The sequence below is a fragment of the Lagenorhynchus albirostris genome, chromosome 18 (assembly GCF_949774975.1).
Source record: "Lagenorhynchus albirostris chromosome 18, mLagAlb1.1, whole genome shotgun sequence".
NCBI classification, from domain to species: Eukaryota; Metazoa; Chordata; class Mammalia; order Artiodactyla; family Delphinidae; genus Lagenorhynchus; species Lagenorhynchus albirostris.
This window is the reverse complement of record NC_083112.1, coordinates 70,553,678-70,574,423: the sequence shown is the minus strand read 5'-3', so window position 1 is coordinate 70,574,423 and position 20,746 is coordinate 70,553,678. Positions and strand designations below refer to the sequence as shown.

General features: G+C 40.3%; 1 protein-coding gene and 1 long non-coding RNA gene across 8 annotated transcripts in view; one reads left to right on the top strand and one right to left on the bottom strand.

The window, feature by feature from the left end:
* The first annotated feature begins 163 nt into the window (after positions 1–163).
* Positions 164–11,353, top strand: POGLUT2 (protein O-glucosyltransferase 2). Of its 3 annotated transcripts, XM_060129418.1 has the most exons (10): positions 175–652; positions 1,960–2,165; positions 3,801–4,006; positions 4,182–4,259; positions 5,303–5,475; positions 5,595–5,832; positions 7,202–7,411; positions 8,113–8,202; positions 9,367–9,474; positions 11,132–11,353. In XM_060129418.1, exons 1-10 carry the CDS (start codon positions 471–473, stop codon positions 11,147–11,149), a joined length of 1,509 nt encoding a protein of 502 aa, XP_059985401.1. In that variant the 5' UTR covers positions 175–470; the 3' UTR covers positions 11,150–11,353. The 3 variants fall into 3 exon arrangements, 2 of the variants coding, with proteins under 2 accessions (XP_059985400.1, XP_059985401.1); XR_009536834.1 differs by lacking the exon at positions 11,132–11,353 and having other exon boundaries at positions 164–652; positions 7,202–7,416; XM_060129417.1 differs by lacking the exon at positions 11,132–11,353 and having other exon boundaries at positions 168–652; positions 9,367–11,123.
* Positions 11,354–18,265: 6,912 nt separating this feature from the next.
* LOC132508772 (uncharacterized) overlaps positions 18,266–20,746 on the bottom strand; it is a 33,295-nt gene continuing 30,814 nt past the window's right edge. For 4 of the 5 annotated variants that reach the window (XR_009536761.1, XR_009536758.1, XR_009536759.1 and 1 more), the window contains 2 exons: positions 20,367–20,570; positions 18,266–18,378 (listed from right to left, as the gene is read on the bottom strand). This is a non-coding gene — a long non-coding RNA (uncharacterized LOC132508772). Of the gene's footprint in view, positions 19,248–20,366; positions 20,571–20,746 lie in introns of all 5 variants that reach the window. The other variant, XR_009536762.1, reaches the window with a different exon arrangement.

The following is a 20,746-nucleotide window of genomic DNA, read 5'->3' as shown; positions in this document are numbered from 1 at the left end:
CCTGGCGGGATTTCCGCTAGTCCTGTCGCGAACTACACGTCCCAGGAAGCCTTGGCGCCGGGACGCGTGTCCACTGCGCCATCCACTTGGAGGAGGCCTTACTCAGTCCGGGCGGACGCGCGGGCCAATCCCCTCGCCGTGCACCTTGGGCTGGAACCTGAGACGCGTTCGCCCTCAATGATGCTCCAGTTACAGAAGCAACGCAAGTTTGTCATTATCCCGAGGAAGAGGAGCGGCGTGGTCCTTGCGCATTTCAGCAGAACTACTGGCACCTTTCAGCTGGACAAGCCAGCGCCCCGGTTGTGACCTTTCCGGGGAGACCCACGCGCCTGCCCAGCACAGCAAAGGACCCCACTTGGAGCCGCGTCTGCTGCTGCGATCGGCCGACGTGCCCCTGCCGGAGCCGCGGCTGGTTCCGTCCACCTCTTCCACTTCATTTATCTGTGGATCATTTTGAGTCCATCTTGTAAATGTTTAGCACTTTGCTGCTTTACTGCTTCTTTCTGGGGACAGTTCCAGCACTGGCCGAGACCGGCGGAGAGAGGCGACTGAGCCCGGAGAAGAGCGAAATATGGGGACCCGGGCTCAAAGCAGCTGTGGTCCTTCCCGCGCGCTATTTCTACATCCAGGCGGTGGACACATCAGGAAATAAGTAAGTCGAGCAATGGCTCCCTGACTATTTTGGAATACAGTTAAAACTTACTGGTTTTCCCCTTAAGTTTTGTTCGCCCAAGAACTTGTTTCTGCACAGCAGTTTAAAATCCAGGACATTTGGGTGCTATTCACATCTGGTTGTAACTGTTCCCCCCATCCAATCAATTTTTCTCTGTAGCTTTACAAATAATTTCGAATTAGCTCTTCTCCTGGCTATTTTTTTTTTTTTTTTTTTTTTTGGCAGTACGCGAGCCTCTCACTGTTGTGGCCTCTCCCGTTGCGGTCCTGGCTATTTTGATAGGGATTTCCCCATGACTGGGGAACAAACTCCTGTACTTTGCCGAAAGTACTCTTTCTAGTTATTTTTGCATAAACTGTTATAAGGAATTTAAACCCAGTTGTTAGAAACTGCATGGTTGCACCTTTCTCTGTTTTCAGGTGGACCTCTGCAGGTAAGCAGGTTTTGAAACTCAAAAGAAAAATAAAGCACTATTTGAAACTTTAGAGTTGAGGGGGAACGTATCAGAATATGAATCTTCTATGTTTGTTACAACTTTATTTCGTTCCACTGAATTCAACGTTAAAAGTATACTTGAAATTTATTTGTAGAATTCACTTACTTCTGAAATGATTGTCTTTTTTTTAATTGGTGGTTGCTGACTGTGTGTATTTTGTAGGCAGAAAATCTTGGGGCTAAGAAGTTTCCCAAAGGAAAGGAGAGTTATAAATTTTGTCACTTGTCTATAAATAGTACGATTGGGGAAACTAAATACCATCTTAATCGTAACAGTCAGAGCACTCACTCCAAAAAAAACTTTTGTACAACGTCACTTGGGTGATATACTACCTACTAGCTTTTGCCCGTGGCTGAGCATGATTTATAATACTGATTCTTTAAAAAAAAATCTTTGAGAGAGATTTTTCAGAAAATCATTATCTTTAGAGGCACCGTTTCATCACAAATTTCCAGATGGGCATGAAATAAATAGTAGGTTGATAAGACTATTTTTATATATGAAATGCATAAGTATGTTCTATGTTTACATAAATTAGTAGTCAACATATCTCCTTGCAATTTTCTAATAAAACTGTTCTATGTTATCTTGGCCATTGTAATCCTCTTCTTTTTTTCCTCTCTGATCCATCCTATTCATTCTGGTACTAAAAGCATAAGGAAAAAGAAACAAGCGTATGTTAGGGGGAGAATGTGGAGGAGAATAGGAAGGTTCACAGACTAGAGAACATAATCTTTGCACCGTTGTTTCTTAAAATAATCTTTATATCTCATTGTTCTTCCCATCACAGATTCACATCTTCTCCGGGTGAAAAGGTGTTCCAGATTAAAATCTCAGCCCCAGATGAGCAATTCACTAGAGTGGGCGTCCAGATTTTAGACCGAAAGGATGGGTCCTTCATAGTAAGATACAGAATGTATGCGAGTTACACAAATCTAAAGATAGAAGTCAAATTCCAAGGTCAACATGTGGCCAAGTCTCCATATATTTTAACAGGTAATTTGGAACATAATTTTAACACAGCAGTATTTGAACACAATAATACATGTCATTTGATCAACAAAAACAAGTTAGCGTGGTATTTTTTTCACTAAAAGAAAAAAATAGACATTTCCTACTTGAAAGCTAAATTGAGAGTCCTGGTAAAAGAGAGAAATGCACGATTCAAATGGAAATTACAATTTGCTAAAGAGGAAAGAACATATTAATAGAGAATTTGCTCCCTAAAGGCACAACATTAGCAAGAACAATCAAGCTATATATACGGTCATCGATGGCGCTTTCTTAATTAGAGATATATGACTTAAGTAACTGATGAGTGTTATTGAAATTTGGTCGGTCACTTCAGGAAGAAAGAGGACTTGATGGGAGAGCGGGGAAATTGACTGTGGGGTTTTTTTTGTTTTGTTTCAGTGCTATTTTCCAGAGAAATTCTGTTTTCTTATACAGGATAAGAGTACAACTTTCTTACCTAGAGCCATATCATTCCCTCTTAGCAGAGACAGTACCCTAAAATATTAGAGAAGCAGGGTGTATACAGACACACGAATCTTCCTTGTCTCCCTGCTCCACGAAAGGCAAACATTTTTCTAGAAAGTGCCTCCATTTCTTCCCCACACTCCACCAGGACCACACAGTACCATATAACCTGCTAACCTTAAAAAGATGTCCCATTGTCTACTACTGCCTGGGTCAGGTGACAATCTGAGACTCATAGAAATAAATGACAGTAAAATCTCAATTCAGATTCTATATTATGTTAGTATTATTTCTATAAACACGTAATTAATTCATTATAATATTAATGAAATGGGTGTTTTGAGGATTACTTTGCTTCTTTATATTTTCTTTAGAAAAATATATTATACCAAACATAGTAGGGGTGTTTTATTTATTTGTATTGGTTTTTTTTGTTTGCTTTTTTGTTTTTGCCTCGCCTCAAGGCTTGCAGTATCTTAGTTCCCCCACCAGGGATCAAACCCAGGCCCCGGCAGTGGAAGCGTGGAGTCCTAACCACTGAACCGCCAGGGAATGCCCATTTGTATTGTTACTTACGATGATTTATCCATTGAGAAAAGTACCTTAGACCCTTTAAGAACTAGTTTGTATAACAGACCACTGAAATATAAATTTCTATCATTTTGTCTTTCATTAAAACAGGTATGCTCCTCTGATATCCTTGTTATTCAATGTTTGGTTATTTACCAATGTTTGGTTATTCTTAAGTACACAAAACATAAAGAGTAATGCTTTGCCATACAGCAGAAGCTAACACAACATTGTAAAGCAATAATACTCCAATAAAAATTAATTAAAAAAAAAAAGAGTAATGGACTATGGTAGCCACTTAGTGCAAAAAGTAGCACCGTTGGCTTTCTTTTGAACTCGTGCCAAGTGGGCCTGACTGTGAAAATATCATAACACCTATCTGTGAAGAGCGGTCAGAACAGACTTAACTTGAGATACAGCAGGGTAATAAAAATGTTTTTCTTTTTAAAATATGTTTTCCATCAAATTGCCCTCCCCATCTAAATAGGCAAAACTTGTAAAGTCATATTACGAATATTTGTTACATGTTTCAAATGCTGAGTGAAATTATTACTGTATACTTTGTTCCTTGTGTGTAATTAGGGCCAGTTTACCATGAGAATTGTGACTGTCCTTTGGAAGACAGTGCAGCCTGGCTATGGGAGATGAACTGCCCAGAAACCATTACTCAAATTCAGAGAGATCTGGCACATTTCCCTACCATTGATCCAGAAAAGATTGCAACAGAAATCCCGAAAAGATTTGGACAAAGACAGAGCTTGTGTCATTATACCTTGAAGGATAACAAGGTACAATTCATGACTGAGGGTTTCTTGCCTTAGTGATTTTTTATTTTGACCATTTGGCTACAACTAGCTACATAGTTTTATTAAAAATCATTCTGCAGATCATTGTGATAAGATTGATCTCAGTGAAGTCAGTGGTTACTTTTAGACAAACAGTAAACATTCAATTCTCTTCCAGGTTTATATCAAGACTCATGGTGAACATGTAGGTTTTAGAATTTTCATGGATGCCATACTACTTTCTTTGACTAGAAAAGTAAGTATTTCTTTTCTCAGATGTATAATAGACAATTTGAGCCCAGGTTTTACACTATAATTTTTCAAAATAAAAGTAATAACAATACCAGGATTGTTCTATTCTGGACCCTTAAGTACTATATACTGTTCTGAAGTTTTATGTCAGGTAGTATACCTGTATTAGTCTCCTAGGGATGCTGTAACAAAGTACTGTAAACTGGGTGGCTAAAAACAACAACAATTTGTTCTCTCACCATTCTGGAGGCTAGAAGTCTGAAATCAAGGTGTCAGCAGGGCAGTGCTTCCTCTAAAACCTATAGGGGGGATCCTTTCTTGGCTCTTCCTAGTTTCTGGGGGTGCCCGGCAATCCTTGGTGTTCCTGGTTTGCAGCTGCATCACTCCGCTCTGTTGTCACATGGTGTCATCCTTGTGTGTTTTGACATCTTCATCTCTTCTCACAAGAACACCAGTCATACTGGATTAAGGGTCCACCCTAGTCCAGTAGGATCTCATCTTAACTAAATACAACTGCATCAGCCCTATTTCCAAATAAGGTCATTCTGAGATACTGGGGTTTAGGACTTCAGCATATCTTTTGGGGGGACACACTCAACCCCAAACAGTATATTATAGATGAAAATACCTGGGACTTACCTGGTGGTCCAGTGTGTAAGACTCCGTGCTCCCAGTGCAGGCGGCCTGGGTTCGATCCCTGGTTGGGGAACTAGATCCCGCATGCATGCCACAACTAAAAGATCCTGCATGCCGCAATGACGATCCCACGTGCCGCAATGAAGATCCTGCATGCCGCAGCTAAGACCCAGTGCAGTCAAAATAATAAATAAATAAGTAAATATTTTTAAGAAAAGAAGATACTTTACAGTAAAATTATTTTGGTACTAAACCTACTTTGAGCCTAAAGGAGAATTGCCATATGCTGAATCCTGTCCCTGGGTGTGGTGTGCTTTAGCAGGGTTTTAGTGGAGTTTCGACAATGATAGTGAAATGGCTGATATGAAAAACTATACCATCATTTTAAGCATCTTGGGTTTCTTTTCCTAGGTGAAGATGCCCGATGTGGAGTTTTTTGTTAATTTGGGAGACTGGCCTTTGGAAAAAAAGAAATCCGATTCAAACATCCATCCGATCTTTTCCTGGTGTGGCTCCACAGATTCCAAGGATATCGTGATGCCTACCTACGACTTGACTGACTCTGTCCTCGAAACCATGGGCCGGTGAGAGATGGGTCCCAGACGACCCAGAGCCTTGGTTTTCTTTCCTTGGTGAGTTCTTTCCCAACAACCCTTGCAATGTGATGGTTTGGGAGAAAAATCTGTTGCACTCTGTCTTCCAGAGTCAGTCTAGATATGATGTCTGTGCAAGCCAACACAGGTCCTCCCTGGGAAAGCAAAAACTCCACAGCTGTCTGGAGAGGGCGAGACAGCCGAAAAGAGAGACTTGAGTTGGTTAAACTCAGCAGAAAACACCCGGAACTCATAGACGCTGCTTTCACCAACTTTTTCTTCTTTAAACACGATGAAAGCCTGTATGGTCCCATTGTGAAACACATTTCATTTTTTGATTTCTTCAAGGTATGACATCATCCGTGGCCAATCCTTTGTGTTTTTCCAAATACCTGCATTTGGGGGCGGGAAATCGAGGGCTGTAAATTACAGGGGTGAGAGAGGTGAGCACAACATTTTAGGAACAGTGAGGAATGGAGCCCCAGGGACTAACCAGTTCCTAGGGGGGCAACCTGGGTTGTACTCAGTACCTAGACCTGATATTAAATATGCACCACAGGAGCTTGGGACCTGGGTAGAGCTATAATTTTTCCCCCAACTGACCCTCAAGAAAAACATATTTCAGCTCCAAATCCTTTTTTATTAATAAATATGTGTAAGTAATTTTACAAATATTTCTCCCCAGGGCCATAGCATCATAATAGACTAAAGAAGGTATATAAACCAGGTGTCTCTTATCAGGCCTTCTGGTAGGGAAATGACTTGGAATCCATCCAAACGTTCTGCCCAGGAACTCTGGGGATGCTACACACTTTGTGTCTAGAATGTGGATTGTTCCTGTTTCCCCAGTATGGATCCTTTCTCTGACAAGTCCCCTTTTTCAAGAAGTGGGATGCTGCCCTGATCTCTAGACCACCAAGGGGTTTTGAAGCCCCATGGGGTGAACAGGGAAAAGTGGGCAAAAAAGTAGTCAGCTGTCTCCTGCAGGTGGGAGGGCCAGTGATTAGCTGTCTGTGCTGTAAATGGCCTGATTTTCTTTTGATGGGTTACCTGGTACGAGGAAAACCTAAAGAAGGCCATAAGTTGAATTGTCTATGTTTCTTCCACATGCATATCACAGAAATTTTGGAAAGAAACGGGAGATTTGATACCAAATCAAATCTGATACCAGCCATCCCTCCTCAGAGGGTGTTTTGTCAGACCTTCGTTTTCTTTCTACCTGTTGAATTTGCTACAGCTAAAGACTGTTGACTACCACAGTGCTATAAATATTTTGACTCATAGGTGTTCTTGCCCCAGAGCTTGTTAATTTCATTAACACTTGCATGTGGCCACCTGATGTTAAAAGGTAACACGGCATAGAATGTGCCATCGTGAGGCGCTCATGTGCCATCAAGAAGGTAGTAAATGGATTACAGAGTCACGATAAATCTATCTTTCCTTACGTTGTAGCCTTAGGACAACAGTTTTATAATTCCATTGGCTGCCCCACCATTAGCCTTGTGGACCCTTTTTGAAACCTGGGGGAACATCAAAATGTGCCCTTAGCTCTAGGTCAGCGTGTTGTATATAATAGCACTTACTAAGTGGTGGAGGCCATGGGCAAAATCTGGCCAGTTTATATCTGAGGTTTGATGTGTGGAAAGAGAAGGAGAATAAAGAAGAGTGGGAAAAAGGAAATTTAATGGAGGTTCTTCTACTTTACTGCTCTTTGCAGCATAAGTATCAGATAAACGTCGATGGCACCGTTGCAGCTTATCGCCTACCGTATCTGCTAGTAGGTGACAGTGTGGTGCTGAAGCAGGACTCCATCTACTATGAACACTTTTATAATGAACTGCAGCCCTGGAAACACTACATTCCAGTTAAAAGCAACCTGAGCGATCTCCTAGAAAAACTTAAATGGGCAAAAGATCACGATGAAGAGGTAAGGTCAGTCTCTTTGTACCCCAATTATCATGGGTTCATTTTCAATGTCTTGTGCCTGGAAAGCATTCGGGATGCTTAGATGTAGACCCTTACCTGTAAATGGGAAGCCACCTCCCCGCGGATAGCACAGATCCCTTCAGGGTAAACACAGGCATAGTGGCTTGGATTAGCTGTCCACTCTGCACATGACACAAAAAGCTAAACCTTGGCCTTGATTATGCTCTCTCCTTTAGTCAGTTTGATTTGAGCCCCAAGCACTGCCTCACCTCACCTAGCAATATGAAAATGAAGATGGCCAACCTGGCAGGAGGAAAAACTAACTGTGCTATGGATTAAAATGAGGGATTGCATGAAAGAAGCATCAAACTAATTGTCTGCCGAAAATTGTTAAGGCAGTGCATTAAGCTTCATCTTACATTTACTTTGCAAAGTCATTGTTAGTTCAATTATTGTATGCCTTTTCTCTCCAAGAGAGGCCAATTCTAGAAGGCCCAATATGACTTCTCAAACTTTCGAGTCTTAAAATCGTCCCTTTGATTTGAACAAACATACTCTGTTAAATGTTCCCTTTACCTCACAAGACCCCAAAGATATTTTTTTCACTATTGTCCCACTAAAATGTCCTCTGAAGATCAGTTAGCATATGTCTGTATGGGGAAAAATATGTTTCATTAAAGCATATTATTCTTGTTCCCACAGGCAAAGAAGATAGCAAAAACAGGACAAGAATTTGCAAGAAATAATCTCATGGGTGATGACATATTCTGTTATTATTTTAAACTTTTCCAGGTCAGTATTTTCTAAGAAAATAGACATACTTGTAATTGGTCATGTTAGTAGCAAGTAATATTTCACTTAATTTCTAATAGTATATTCATTAAGGAGATATATGTATACCTCTGTTGTAGGCAAAAATCAGGGATAAATATTAAATAATAATGAAAATAGTAGAAAGCCAAAGATTAGCTAATGGAGAATGCTACCACCTTAAAAGAAAAGTATTAATGTTAGAACCATACGGTATGTGGTTAGAAAATTGGCTTCTGATCCTACAGAGTTACTGTGTGTGGATTCACATTTCCTCTCTGTACAATATTGCTGCTGCCTTACCATTTCCTTTTCTATACAATGCAAGGTATGTTTGGACCTGTTGTGCTGACCCCATATGGGCCATGACTTTTCTTGGAAATTGTTTTTATGGACCTACCCATTTAGGCATTGTAATTAGAGCATATCTGACAATTTGAAAAGTTCTTTTTTTAAAAAAAATGCAGTAGTAAGCAAGTAATTGGCTAATAATAGTACTAGATCTAAGTTAAGATTTTTTAAATTCAGAATTGCAGAATTGCAGATATTGAGCCCCGTTTCTTAGGCTCTGCTGCAGAACAAAGTTGGTCATTCCTGGTCCCTTCCCCCTTTATAACCTTTCCTAGGGGATGGTGAAGTATGTAAACTGAAGAAGGAGCTGGGGGGACATACTATTTGAATTCCTAAAGAGCCACATTCATTCAACTCACATTTTTCGAGCCTCAGCACCTCGGCCAGAGCTTAGCCCAGAGCAAGCACATGATGAATGAAGATGCGACTGAGGCTGTACCAGCCATGGTGGGTCAGGCAGAAATAGTCTGTCCTCAGATTCTCAGTCTAGGGAAGATGGGAAGCACAATTATTTTCGCTACGTGGCAGAGGTCAAAAAAAAATACCGTACAAGTCATATCAATGAAGCGTAGACTAAGGAGTGGTCCCTTAGAAATAGGCAGCCAGTGCCCAAAGGTCAGCCACCTCTCAGAAGCTCTGTTGTTGGGCTTTTAAGGGGAATATGGAGGACCTTGCATATCACAACTTGACACGTGAGTTAAGTGGACTGTGTTCTAGCAGACTCTGGCATATCTAATTTGGTAAGTGGATGTTAAGTGATATATAAGACATGTTTTTGTATTGTTTCCTATACAGGAATATGCCAGTTTACAAGTGGGTGAGCCCCAAATCCGGGAGGGCATGAGGAGGGTAGAACCACAGACCGAGGATGACCTCTTTCCTTGCACGTGCCATACAAAGAAGGTAACCAGAACTCACCTTCTAGCCAGTGTCAGAGTAAGAACTAACAGTGATCCAACTCTTCATTCATTCCTTTCCTCGTTCAGTCAGGCAACAGCTACCTGAATTCCTCCTGGAGCCTCCAAGCAATTCATTCTAGCAGAGGCAGATAAAATAGATCCCCAAAAGGCAAAAGACAAGCGCTAAGATGCAGTGAAGAGAGCTCTCAGCAAAGTGGAGGGAAGCCATTTTTACTGTGAGAATTCAGATCACGTGGCATTTGAAGAGATGTTTACAGTTCGAAAAGTGTTTTCACACCTATCATCTAAGAGCTTCATCTCCTTGTGAGATCGTTTCTGCAGAGTTCGTCATCCCAGTTTAGAGATGGAAAAATGTATAACCATCATTATTCATGTTAACAGAGTATTCATTTAAAAGCAATCTCGGTTGATACCACTACATACTGATTTTGTTTATAAAAGGCAGATGCACATATGGACTTGGCAGGCTGAAGAAGACCTGAGAGATCAGTAAATGCCTTCATTTTATAGTTAACAAAACCGAGCCCAAAGAAGAGTTTAGCTCAGAATCATCTATCTGGATTATAGCAAAGCAAGAACCAAAAACCAGTGTATCACCTTCAAATTGTGTGCATAATTGTGCGTAAAGACAGTGTGATGGCTTGGGGGGGGAGCGGTGATTATAGGTATTTTTCATTTGAAGGAATATATACTGTATAAAGTTATTATATGTATTATATGTATATATAAAATATGCTGGCTTGACATTATTTTAAGCAACAGCATCATGTCTCTGAATGGACAAACTCAGAACCATGGCATTGGAACCAAAGTTGAGAGCGCAGATTTGGCAATTATTACGTCTGCCTCTCAAGCGGTTTTAAAAGGAATAAGAAGACTACCAGCCCCAATGGCGTGATGGAGCCACACCTCATCCAAGTTCACAGACTGTTAAATATTTAGGGATTTTTCACAGTGGTTCAGTTTTGGTAGCTTGGAATCCACGTGGTGGAAGTATTTACACCATGACAACAGTACATGCTACAAATCAGTTTTGGTTGTCTGTTTTTTTGGGGGGGGGGAACTGATTTGCCACCAACTGGCTCTCAGAGGTGGTGCATCATCAGCATTAATTCCTCTCAGTGCTGCAAGGCCATAAAATCAGTGAAAGCCAGTGACAAAACAGAAATTTCCAGACTCGAAACGTGCTCCCACATGGAGTTAGTGATTTGATATCAGAACGCTTCTGTTGGCTCCAAATGAAAGTGGGCAGCTCCCTTTCTCCACTCCTCTTTTTAAATTTTTATCTCTAAGTGACTTTGAGGGGTGCCAAATGATTCCCCAGATTCATAGCAGTTAGGGACTAGAATGATAGCTTTGTTTATTTTTTGCCCATTGTCTACTCTAGCCGTTCACTGATACCATTCATAACACAAGCCTTTTACCATAATACAGACGCTTAGATGTTCAGGTTCCCCACCAATGTGACTTTACCCTTGGGTGATTCCAAATAATAGTCCTAAAAGCCTCTAGCAATAACTTGGCTTTTTTTTTCCCCCTTCTTTCATCTTTAGGGGAAAATAATTAATAGACTAACATAAGCTTTCTTGACTCGTAGAAGACTTCCTGATGGCTCTAAATATTTTGTTTCTTAATTGCAGACCAAAGATGAACTCTGATACGCAAAATACCTTTCCTTCAAATAATGGTGCTCTGAAGACTCTTCTTAACTGAAAAGAAGAAGAATGTCTTTTAAATATTAATTCCATGGACAATATAAAATCTGCTCTGTGATTGCCTGGATTATGAAGATATGTTTCTTCTTATTATTGCAGTATTCCCATGACTGACCTTTAAAGCACATTTTTAGAATTTTATAATAAAAGCACTTTTATTTTAAAAGGCTGTGTTGTGCTAATTGTTAGTTGTGTTTGGACCATGGAGCCTTAAAAAGAGAGGGTGTCTGGGTCCTGGACTCAGAGTGAAGTGTCACAGAAGCCACCACCTACCCACACACAGGGTTTATATAAGAAAGCAATAAACCTCTGTCTTTTTTTTTTTCTTAAAGATTTTTTTGATGTGGACCATTTTTAAAGTCTTTATTGAATTTGTTACAATATTGCTTCTGTTCTTTTATGTTTTGGTTTTCTGGCCGCGAGGCACGTGGGATCCTAGCTCCCCGACCAAGGATCAAACCCACATCCCCTGCATTGGAAGGCGGACCACCAGGGAAGTCCCTAAACCTCTTATTTACACTATCATTTTGGATAATCAGTCCCTCACAGCCAAACCTAATCCTAACTAATACATCTTCCAAGGCTTTTCTTAATCTGGCTTCTGCCTGTATCTTTAATCAGATCTCTCACAGCTTCCTAATATGTACCCTGTAGTCCAGCAAAATCAATCCCTGTTCCTTCTGTGCCTTGTTCCTTACCTTCCTTGTACGTGCTTCCCCTTGGTCTGGAATGCCATGACCCTCTTCTTCCTCTGGCTTAGATATCCTTCAATGCTCATTGCAGGAATCACTCCCCTGAATCTCTCCATCTGTGTACTTGTATTGTTATCTCTTCCCTGCTATGGGGTCATGATCTAACTTGTAGTCTCTCTCCCTGACCAGATGTTAAGCAACTTGATAACAGAAACCGTGCTCTTCTGTTTCATAGTGTGCCTGAAACTAGAAAGATGCAATAAGTATTGAATGGATAAATGAAACGAAATGAATGACTGAACGAAAATTACCCTGAAATGTGATTAAGAGAATTAAAAAGGAACTTGAAATCCTAACACTGAACAGTAGCATATGGCCCACAAATTCCTTTCCTAATTGTTTCCCTTCTACCCATCTTCCAGTTAAATAATGTGTTATAAATTTTTTAAATCGTGGAATGTTTCACATATACAAAAGTATATAAAACATAAACCTCCAGCTTAAAAATAATTATAAGAACACACTCATGTAACTACTGAAAAAGAATCCTGAACCTTCTTGGCCCATCTGTGCATTTCCTTGTAAAGTCTAGTCTGCTGGCGATTCTTGGTGTTCCCTGGCTTATGGACACATCCCTCCAATCTTTGCCTGTGTCATCACATGGTCTTTCCCTCTGTCTCCATATCTTCTCCTTTTCTGTCTCTTATAAAGACACTCGTCATTGGATTTAGGGCCCACTCTTAAGTCCAAGATGATTTCAGTTTGGGAGTTTCAATTACATATGCAAAGACCCTGTTTCTAAGTAAGGTCACATTTCAAAGTAGTCAGGTTAGGACTTGGACAAATCTTTGGGGGAGCCACTATTTACCCACTACATCTTCTAAAAACATTCCTTTTGAAACTAAGAACAACAAGGATTCCCATCATCACACACTCCATTCCACCTAATGCTGGAAGTCTGAGCTAGCACAGTAAATCTAGAAAAGAAGTAGAAAGTTGAGGATTGAAAAACAATAAAATTATCATTAAAAGCAGATGATACGGGACCTCCCTGGTGGTGCAGTGGTTAAGACGCTATGCTCCCAATGCAGGGGGCCTGGGTTTGGGTTCAATCCCTGGTCAGGGAACTAGATTCCACATGCATGCCACAACTAAGGAGCCCGCCTGCCACAACTAAGACCCGGCGCAAACAAATAAATAAATATTAAAAAGAAGAAAAACAGGTGATAGGCTATGGTACACAGAAAATCCAAATGAATCTACAGATAAGTTGTTGGAATTAACAAGAAAAGTTGGCATTTGTTGGGCTTCCCTGGTGGTGCAGTGGTTGAGAATCCGCCTGCCAATGCAGGGGACACAGGTTCGATCCCTGGTCCGGGAAGATCCCACATGCCATGGAGCAACTAAGCCTGTGCGCCACAATTACTGAGCCTGTGCTCTAGAGCCAGCGAGCCACAACTACTGAGTCAGCGAGCCACAACTACTGAGCCCGCATGACACAACTACTGAAGTCCACATGCCTAGAGCCCGTGCTCTGCAACAAGAGAAGCCACAACAATGAGAAGCCCATTCACCGCAACAAAGACCCAACGCAGCCTAAAATAAATAAATTTATTTTTTTTAAGTTGGCATTTGCTAAATACAAAACTAGTATATAAAATTCACTTGTATTTTAATATACCAGCTAGTAACAGAAATAAAAATGTTTAAGGTAAAATTTACAGTAGCTCTGAAAACTATGACGTAATTATTTGAGGAATTAAATCTAGCAAAAATGCCCAAGATCTTTATAGAGGAAATTATGAAATCTCTTTAAAAAGTAGTTAAATCGAAAGATGTTACATGTCCATGGATTGGCAGACTCAATATTAAAGATGTCAACTTTCCCCAACATAATATAGAGTCAATGTATTCCCAATCTAAATGTACTCTGCCCCTTTTTCCGTGGAACTTTATAAAATTTTCTAAAAAATGTATGGACCTGCAAATCCAAGAAAAATTGAACACTTTTGAGGAAGTATGAATTGCAAGAACTTTCCCACCGTATAGCAAGACACTTTATAAAGCTATAGAATTTGAGACCATGTGATACTGCTGCAGGGATAGAAAAAAATAGAGCAATACCTGAGAGCAATGCATGAACAGACTGGAAACTTGATCTGTGATCCAGAACTACAGAGAGTTGGAAAAAGGTTGCACATTTCAGTGAATGGAGCTGGGACTGTGTAGTATATTAATGTTTCTGATTCCAATTTCAATGTGTGGCGGTTCTCCCCACACCACCAGGCTACTTTCCAACACCAGTTGGGTGTCCAACAATTCAACTCAATTCTGACACTCTCTACCCAGAGATAGCATCAGATTCCTCAGGTTAATGGCTCAGTCCTTCACTTCAGATGCCAATCACAAGTCCAGGCTGCCACCTGTGCTTCCAACCAACTGGCTATAAATCAGAGGTGCTCACAACATGGGTTCAGTTAATTTGCTAGAGCAGCTCACAGGACTAAGGAAACCAGGTTAGTCACTAGACTACCAGTTTATTACAAAGGATATTAGAAATATAAAAATCAACATCCAGGTGAAGAGATACACAGAGCAAGGGCCAAAGCAAAGGAGCTTCTGTCCTCATGGAGTTTGGGGCCAGGCTTAATGACTTGTGGAAGCATGTAGGTCACCAACGTGAAAATTCTTCAAACTCCACCCTTTTGGGTTTTTATGGAGCCTTCATTACATAGGCATGATTGATGAAATCATTGGCCAGCCCCCTCCCTTCCCCAGAGCAGGATAGGAGGATGCTAAAAGTTCCAACGCTCTAATCACATGGTTGTTTCTCTTGGCAACCAGCTCCCATCTTTTGGTACTTTCCAAAAGTCAACTCATTAACATAACAAAAGACCTCTTCATTGCTCTGTTACTTCAGAAATTCCAAAGGTTTTAGGAGCTCTGTGCCAGAAATAGGACAAAGGAAGACAAAATACATATTTCTTATTATAAATCATAATGTCACAGATATCCATATATGGAAGAAAAACAACTGGATACCCAGCATACACTCTATCCAAAGATAATTCCAGGAGGGTTAGTGACAAAAGGCAAAACATAATATAGGTGGGCTTCCCTGGTGGCGCAGTGGTTAAGAATCCGCCTGCCAACGCAGGAGACACGGGTTCGAGCCCTGGTCTGGGAAGATCCCACATGCCTTGGGGCAGCTAAGCCTGTGAGCCACAACTGCTGAGCCTGTGCTCTAGAGCCCACGAGCCACAACTACTGAAGCCTGCGTGCCACAACTACTGAAGCCTGCACGCCTAGAGCCCATGTGCCACAACTACTGAAGCCTGCGTGCCGCAACTACTGAAGCCTGCACGTCTAGAGCCCGTGCTCCGCAACGAGAAGCCACCGCAATGAGCCCACGCACCGCAAGGAGGAGTGGCCCCCACTCGCCGCAACTACAGAAAGCCCGCGTGCAGCAACAAAGACCCAACGCAGCCAAAAATTAATAAATTAATTAATTTTAAATATATATATTTGTAATTAGCAAAGAGGCTGTCTCTGAATTATAGTAGTATAATAGTAGTATGCTGGCAGCTGCAGTGGCTGAAAAATTATTAATTCCTTCACTTTGTGGCTCTGATAAATTAAGCCTTATAACATTATCAAAAAATGCCAACTCCAGAAGTTTCTGGAACATGTGCTTCTCATTGTACAAAACTGTTTTTCTTCACCCTGAGAAGGTTGCCATTTTAATCCGTCACAGTGGCACTTCCATAAATGGCCCGTATGTTCATTGGACCTCAGATGACACATTAGCATAGCAGGAATTCCTCTGTCAACACTGCCTCTTGTAAAAATAAGTGAAAAGTAGGTTCTGACAGGATGGTGTTCATACTATATCTCTGCTTGTCTTATAAATCTTTTGTTTAAATGAACAGAGTTGAGATTCCAATAAGGAACTCAGGAGGACTGACTTTGGTTGTTGAACTTGGAGTCTGTGACCTATTGATGGATGATTAACTTGACAAGTCTCCTCTGTCAGTGTGTTTCAAAGTTTGGTTTAGAGAACCAGATTTTCAGTTTGAACATTTGAATTAGGGTGTAAGAAATTGAATTGAAAGCTTCATATGCTCATATAAACGTACATAAATTTTTCCCTCCCCAAAAACATTTTTCTGTAACAATTTTCCACTCAGCAATAAATCATGGCTCTCTTTCCATAATCTTACATTTTTCTTAAGAAGAATATTTTGGATATGAAGAGAGGACGTGGCTGTAAAGGTATGGTGTAAGGGTTGCTTGTGATTATAGATCAGTCCTATATCTTCATTAGAGAGTTGGTTACATAAATATACACATATGATAAAGCTACCTAGAGCTACACATATGTGCACCTGAATGCATATATAGTTGTTGAAATCTGAATAAGCTCTGTGAATTGTATAATGTCAAGCAAGCTCCTGGTTTTGATACTTTTTTAACTTCCCATGAATATATAATTATTTCAAAATGAAATTTTATTTTTAATAAAATTTCAAAAGTAATACATGCTCATAATAACAAAAAATCAACTTCTTCCAATCCCTACTTTCTTCTCAGTAGAACACCTGTTAAAAAGTAGATTTTCAGACATTTTTTGGATCCATAAACTTGGAGGTTAGGTCCATCAAGGACCCAGATCACAATAATTTATCTTCTCCATCCTTTCTACTAGGTAGGAAGGATTGTTTCTAATTTTCAGCTCTCCTAAAAAGAAGGCTGCCTGCTGGTAGTACGAGAGGATAAATTTCTCAAAGTGAATTACTGAAACAATGGGTAATTTAAATGTTTATAGATAAAGCAAAACAGAGAGGGACTATACAAACTATTCTCCCATTACTAGGGTTTTAAAATCCCATTTTTCTATATAGTCAGAAACACTAGGTATTATTCATCTTTTTCATTTTTGTCAATTTGAATACAAAAATTGTTTTTTAAAATATTTCCCTGATTATTTATGAAATTGACTATCTTTTTTTTCCTTGTCTTTAACTTTTCGGCCTTGTCAAATTTTCAATTTTTAAAATTTTTTCTTACTGACTTTTTTCAACGCTTTATATATTGTGGACATCAACGCTTTCTATTATGTTTGCTGCAAATGTCTCCCAGTCTTTTTTGTCCTTTAACTTTGCTCACAATGCCTATATAAATATAGATGTTTTTAATTTTTATGTGGTCAGATCTGTCCATTGTTACTTTATAATTTCTTGGCTTTGCATCTGACATAGAAAGACCTTCTCACCTTGAAATATAAAAAACATTTTCCAAATTATTTTAAAATATGATCCTGTAAATTTTTAGGATCTTTTGATAACAGTAAAGATCCCTTCTTAAAAAAAAAAAAAAAAGATCCCTTCTTACTGTTCTTCTTAAGATTGTTCTCAAATTTTTTTGTCTATTCTTCCAGTTGAACTTTAAAATCACTGTAAAAATTCCAAGTGAAATTTCATTAATTTGAATGGTTGATGAAACTAAAATGTCTGTTGTGTTTTCCTATCAGGAAAGTGGTGCATATTTCTATTTATTCAGGTCTTTTTTGGAGAGGGGGGTGGCTCTTAAGTAAAATTTTATGTTTTTTCATATAAGATCTTGAATGTTTTACATTATGTTTTTTCTTGGGTAGTTTCTACAATTGTTTCTATTTTGCTTAGCCTTTTCAAAACAATTATATTTTTCTAGCTAGTTATTTAATGTGTTTAAGAAAACTGTAGATTTTTCTGTCCTGTACCCAACTACATACTGCACTATTTTATCAGATCTAATAAACTTCACTTGATTTTCTCAAAGAATCATATCTGAAAATAATGAGTGTATCTTCTTTACCATATTTATAATTTTACTTATTTTCCAGCCTTATCACATTGAGTGGGACTTCTAGCACAATGTTGAATAATTGTGGTGATAACAAACATTCTTACCTTGTTTCAGACATCAGTGGTGCATTCGTCAGGGTCCTCCAGAGAAACAGCCATTAGGTTGTGTGTATACAGAGAGATTTAAGGACTGGCTCACGCCTGATTATGAAGGCTGGCAAGTCCACGATCTGCAGTTCAAGTCTGAAGGCCGTCACACTGGAATCCTAGGAAAGACCTATGTTGCAGTTCGAAGCGGAAGGCTGTCTGCTGGCAGAATTCTCTCTCACACTGGGGACGTCAGTCTTTTGTTCTCTTCAGTCGTTCGACACATTGTGGAGGGCAACCTGCTTGACTCAGAGTCCACTGATTTCAGTGTTAATCTCATCCCACAGCACACAGAAAATCCAGAGTAATATCTGGCCACATATCTGGGCCCCTTGGCCCAAACAAGTTCACACATAAAAGTAACCATCACAAATGGATTTTATTCAACAAGTATTTATTAAGCACCTAATATGTGCCAGACATTGTATTAGGTTCTGGGCATACAACAGGGAACAGTCACTATCTCTTCTGAAAGAAGAATGAAATAAACCTGTAAAAATAAATAAATAAGCAGGACAATTAAGGACCAGTTATTACAGAGAGAAAGTGGGCTGGGTGGTGGTGACTACTTTAGACTGGGTGACCAAAGATGCTACTGATTTTTCACTGTTAAGCAAAATGTTTGTTATGATTTATCATAAACAACCGCTATTAAAATACGAAATTTCCAATTACTAACTTATTAAAAAGGAAGAGCATTAAAATCTTATTAAATGCTTTTTAGGCATCTATTTAAATGTTTGAGTTTTATTTTGATTTGTTTTTGTTAAATTCATAATGAATTACATTAATAGTGCTCTAATTTTGAAACATTGTAAAAACTCCATTATAAAAACTCCAAACATCTAATTATGTATTATTCTTTTAATCCATGGATGGATTAATTGTGCTAATATTTGGCTAAATCTGGCCCACCACTTGTTTTTGTACAGCCTGCAAGCTAAGAATGATTTTAACATTTTTAAATGGTTGAAAAAAATCAAAAGAATAATAATAATGATGATGATGACATGTGAAACTCATCTGAAATTGAAGTTTTGGTGTCCGCAAATAATGTTTTGTATTATTCTCCTATTGCTGCTGTGACAAAATACCACAAATTTAGTGGTTTAAAACAACACAAATTTATTCTCTTATAGTTCTGGATTTTAGAGTCTGAAAACAGTGTTTCTGGGATAATGTCAAGGTGTTCATGGGGCTGGGTCCCTCCTGAGGCTGAGGGCAGGATGCCTTTTCTGGCTTCTAGGGCTGCATTTCTTACATTTCTTGTCTTGTGGCCCCTTCCTGCATCTTCCCAGCCAGCAGCTTAGTGTCTTCAAATCTCTCACTGCTTCTGTCCTCACACTGCTTTCTCTCTCCCTGAGTGTTATAACAGTGTTATTCATAATAGTCAAATAGTGGAAAGAATCCAAATACCCATCTACTGGCAAATGGATAAACAAAATGTGGTTTACCCATAAAACTGAATACTATTCAGCAATAAAAAGAAATGAGTTATAAGAGGGAATAAAGTACTATTACATGCTACAGTATGGATGAATCTTGAAAACATGATTCTGAGTGAAAGAAGCTAGCCATAAAAAGACCACATATTGTAGGAAATGCCCAGAAAAGGAAAATCTACAGACAGAAAGTAGGTTAGTGGTAGTCTGGGTTTAAGGGTAGAAGGCAATGAGCACAGTGTTCTTTTGGGGGTGATGTAAATGTTCTTAGATTACGGTGATAGCTGCCAATGGTTATAAATTTACCGAAAACCACTGAAAGGCACTCTTAAAGTGAGTGGCTTTTATGGCACGCAGATAAAGCCGTTTTTTAAAATCTGAGCTAGAAAATTAGGAGACATGTAGAGAAACGTTCATTAAGCCTCTGTAATGCGCGAAAACTCTTGAGATAAATGACCATCAGTGGTTTTCTGCATTGTGTCTCCTTACTTGTGCTGCGACAGAAAAGAGGGTGGTTCCTAACTGCCCTGGGCTTGGGGAAGATTCATTCATCAGAGACGTATTGATTTGCCAGGAATTCTTCCATAAGCGGGAGATTCAAGACGAAACAACGATGACAATAAAGACCCCTGCCTTCGGTCCGGGAAGGAGACAAATTCACAGTCCGTTCGGTGACCGGGGTGGAAGGATGATATGTGGAAGGTCTTTGGTGGGAGGACCAAGGTGCGCGTGAGGCGCTCAGAAAAGGCCTCACTGAGAAAATGGCAAGTTGAGCGAAGACCCCAAGGAGTTGCACCGGTAGCCACTAGATCTCTCCGAGAGGAGGGAAGACCAGGACAGAAGCCCTGTCGTGAGGCCTCGCCTGGTGGGTTTGGGTGTGAGGAGAGTGAAGAGGCCCGGGCGTCTAGAGCTGAAGGAGCCGGGGAAACGAGATGAGTAGGAAACGGGTAAGAGGGGAAGCGACCGATCGTATGAAACCTTCTGATTACGGGCGAGACGGGAAGTCTTTGCAAAAAGCGTTGAGATGAAGGCTCACCTTTCAATGGGGTCCAGCTGGCCACTGCGTCGATAAGTAGCGGAAAGGTGGCGGGCGGGCGTGGGAACGAGAGGCCCTTTGGCCGACTCTTTCAATAATCCGGGCAAAGACGGCGGTGGGGCTCCGGCGGGTCTGGTGTTAGCGTGAGAAGTGGTTGGATTCTGTACATATTTGCCAGTCGAACAAGCGGGGTCGCTGGATTGACTGCGGGGTGTGTGAAAAAGAGAACAATCAGAGCTGACCCCGCGTTTTTTGGCCCGTGCAACTGCTGGAATGGAGTGGCTGGGACGGGGAAGGGTCCTGAGTGGACGCAGTCGGTACTGAGGCAGCGACAGGTGGCGGCACGTCAGCGCCCCCGGCGTCGGAGAGCGGACGCCCCC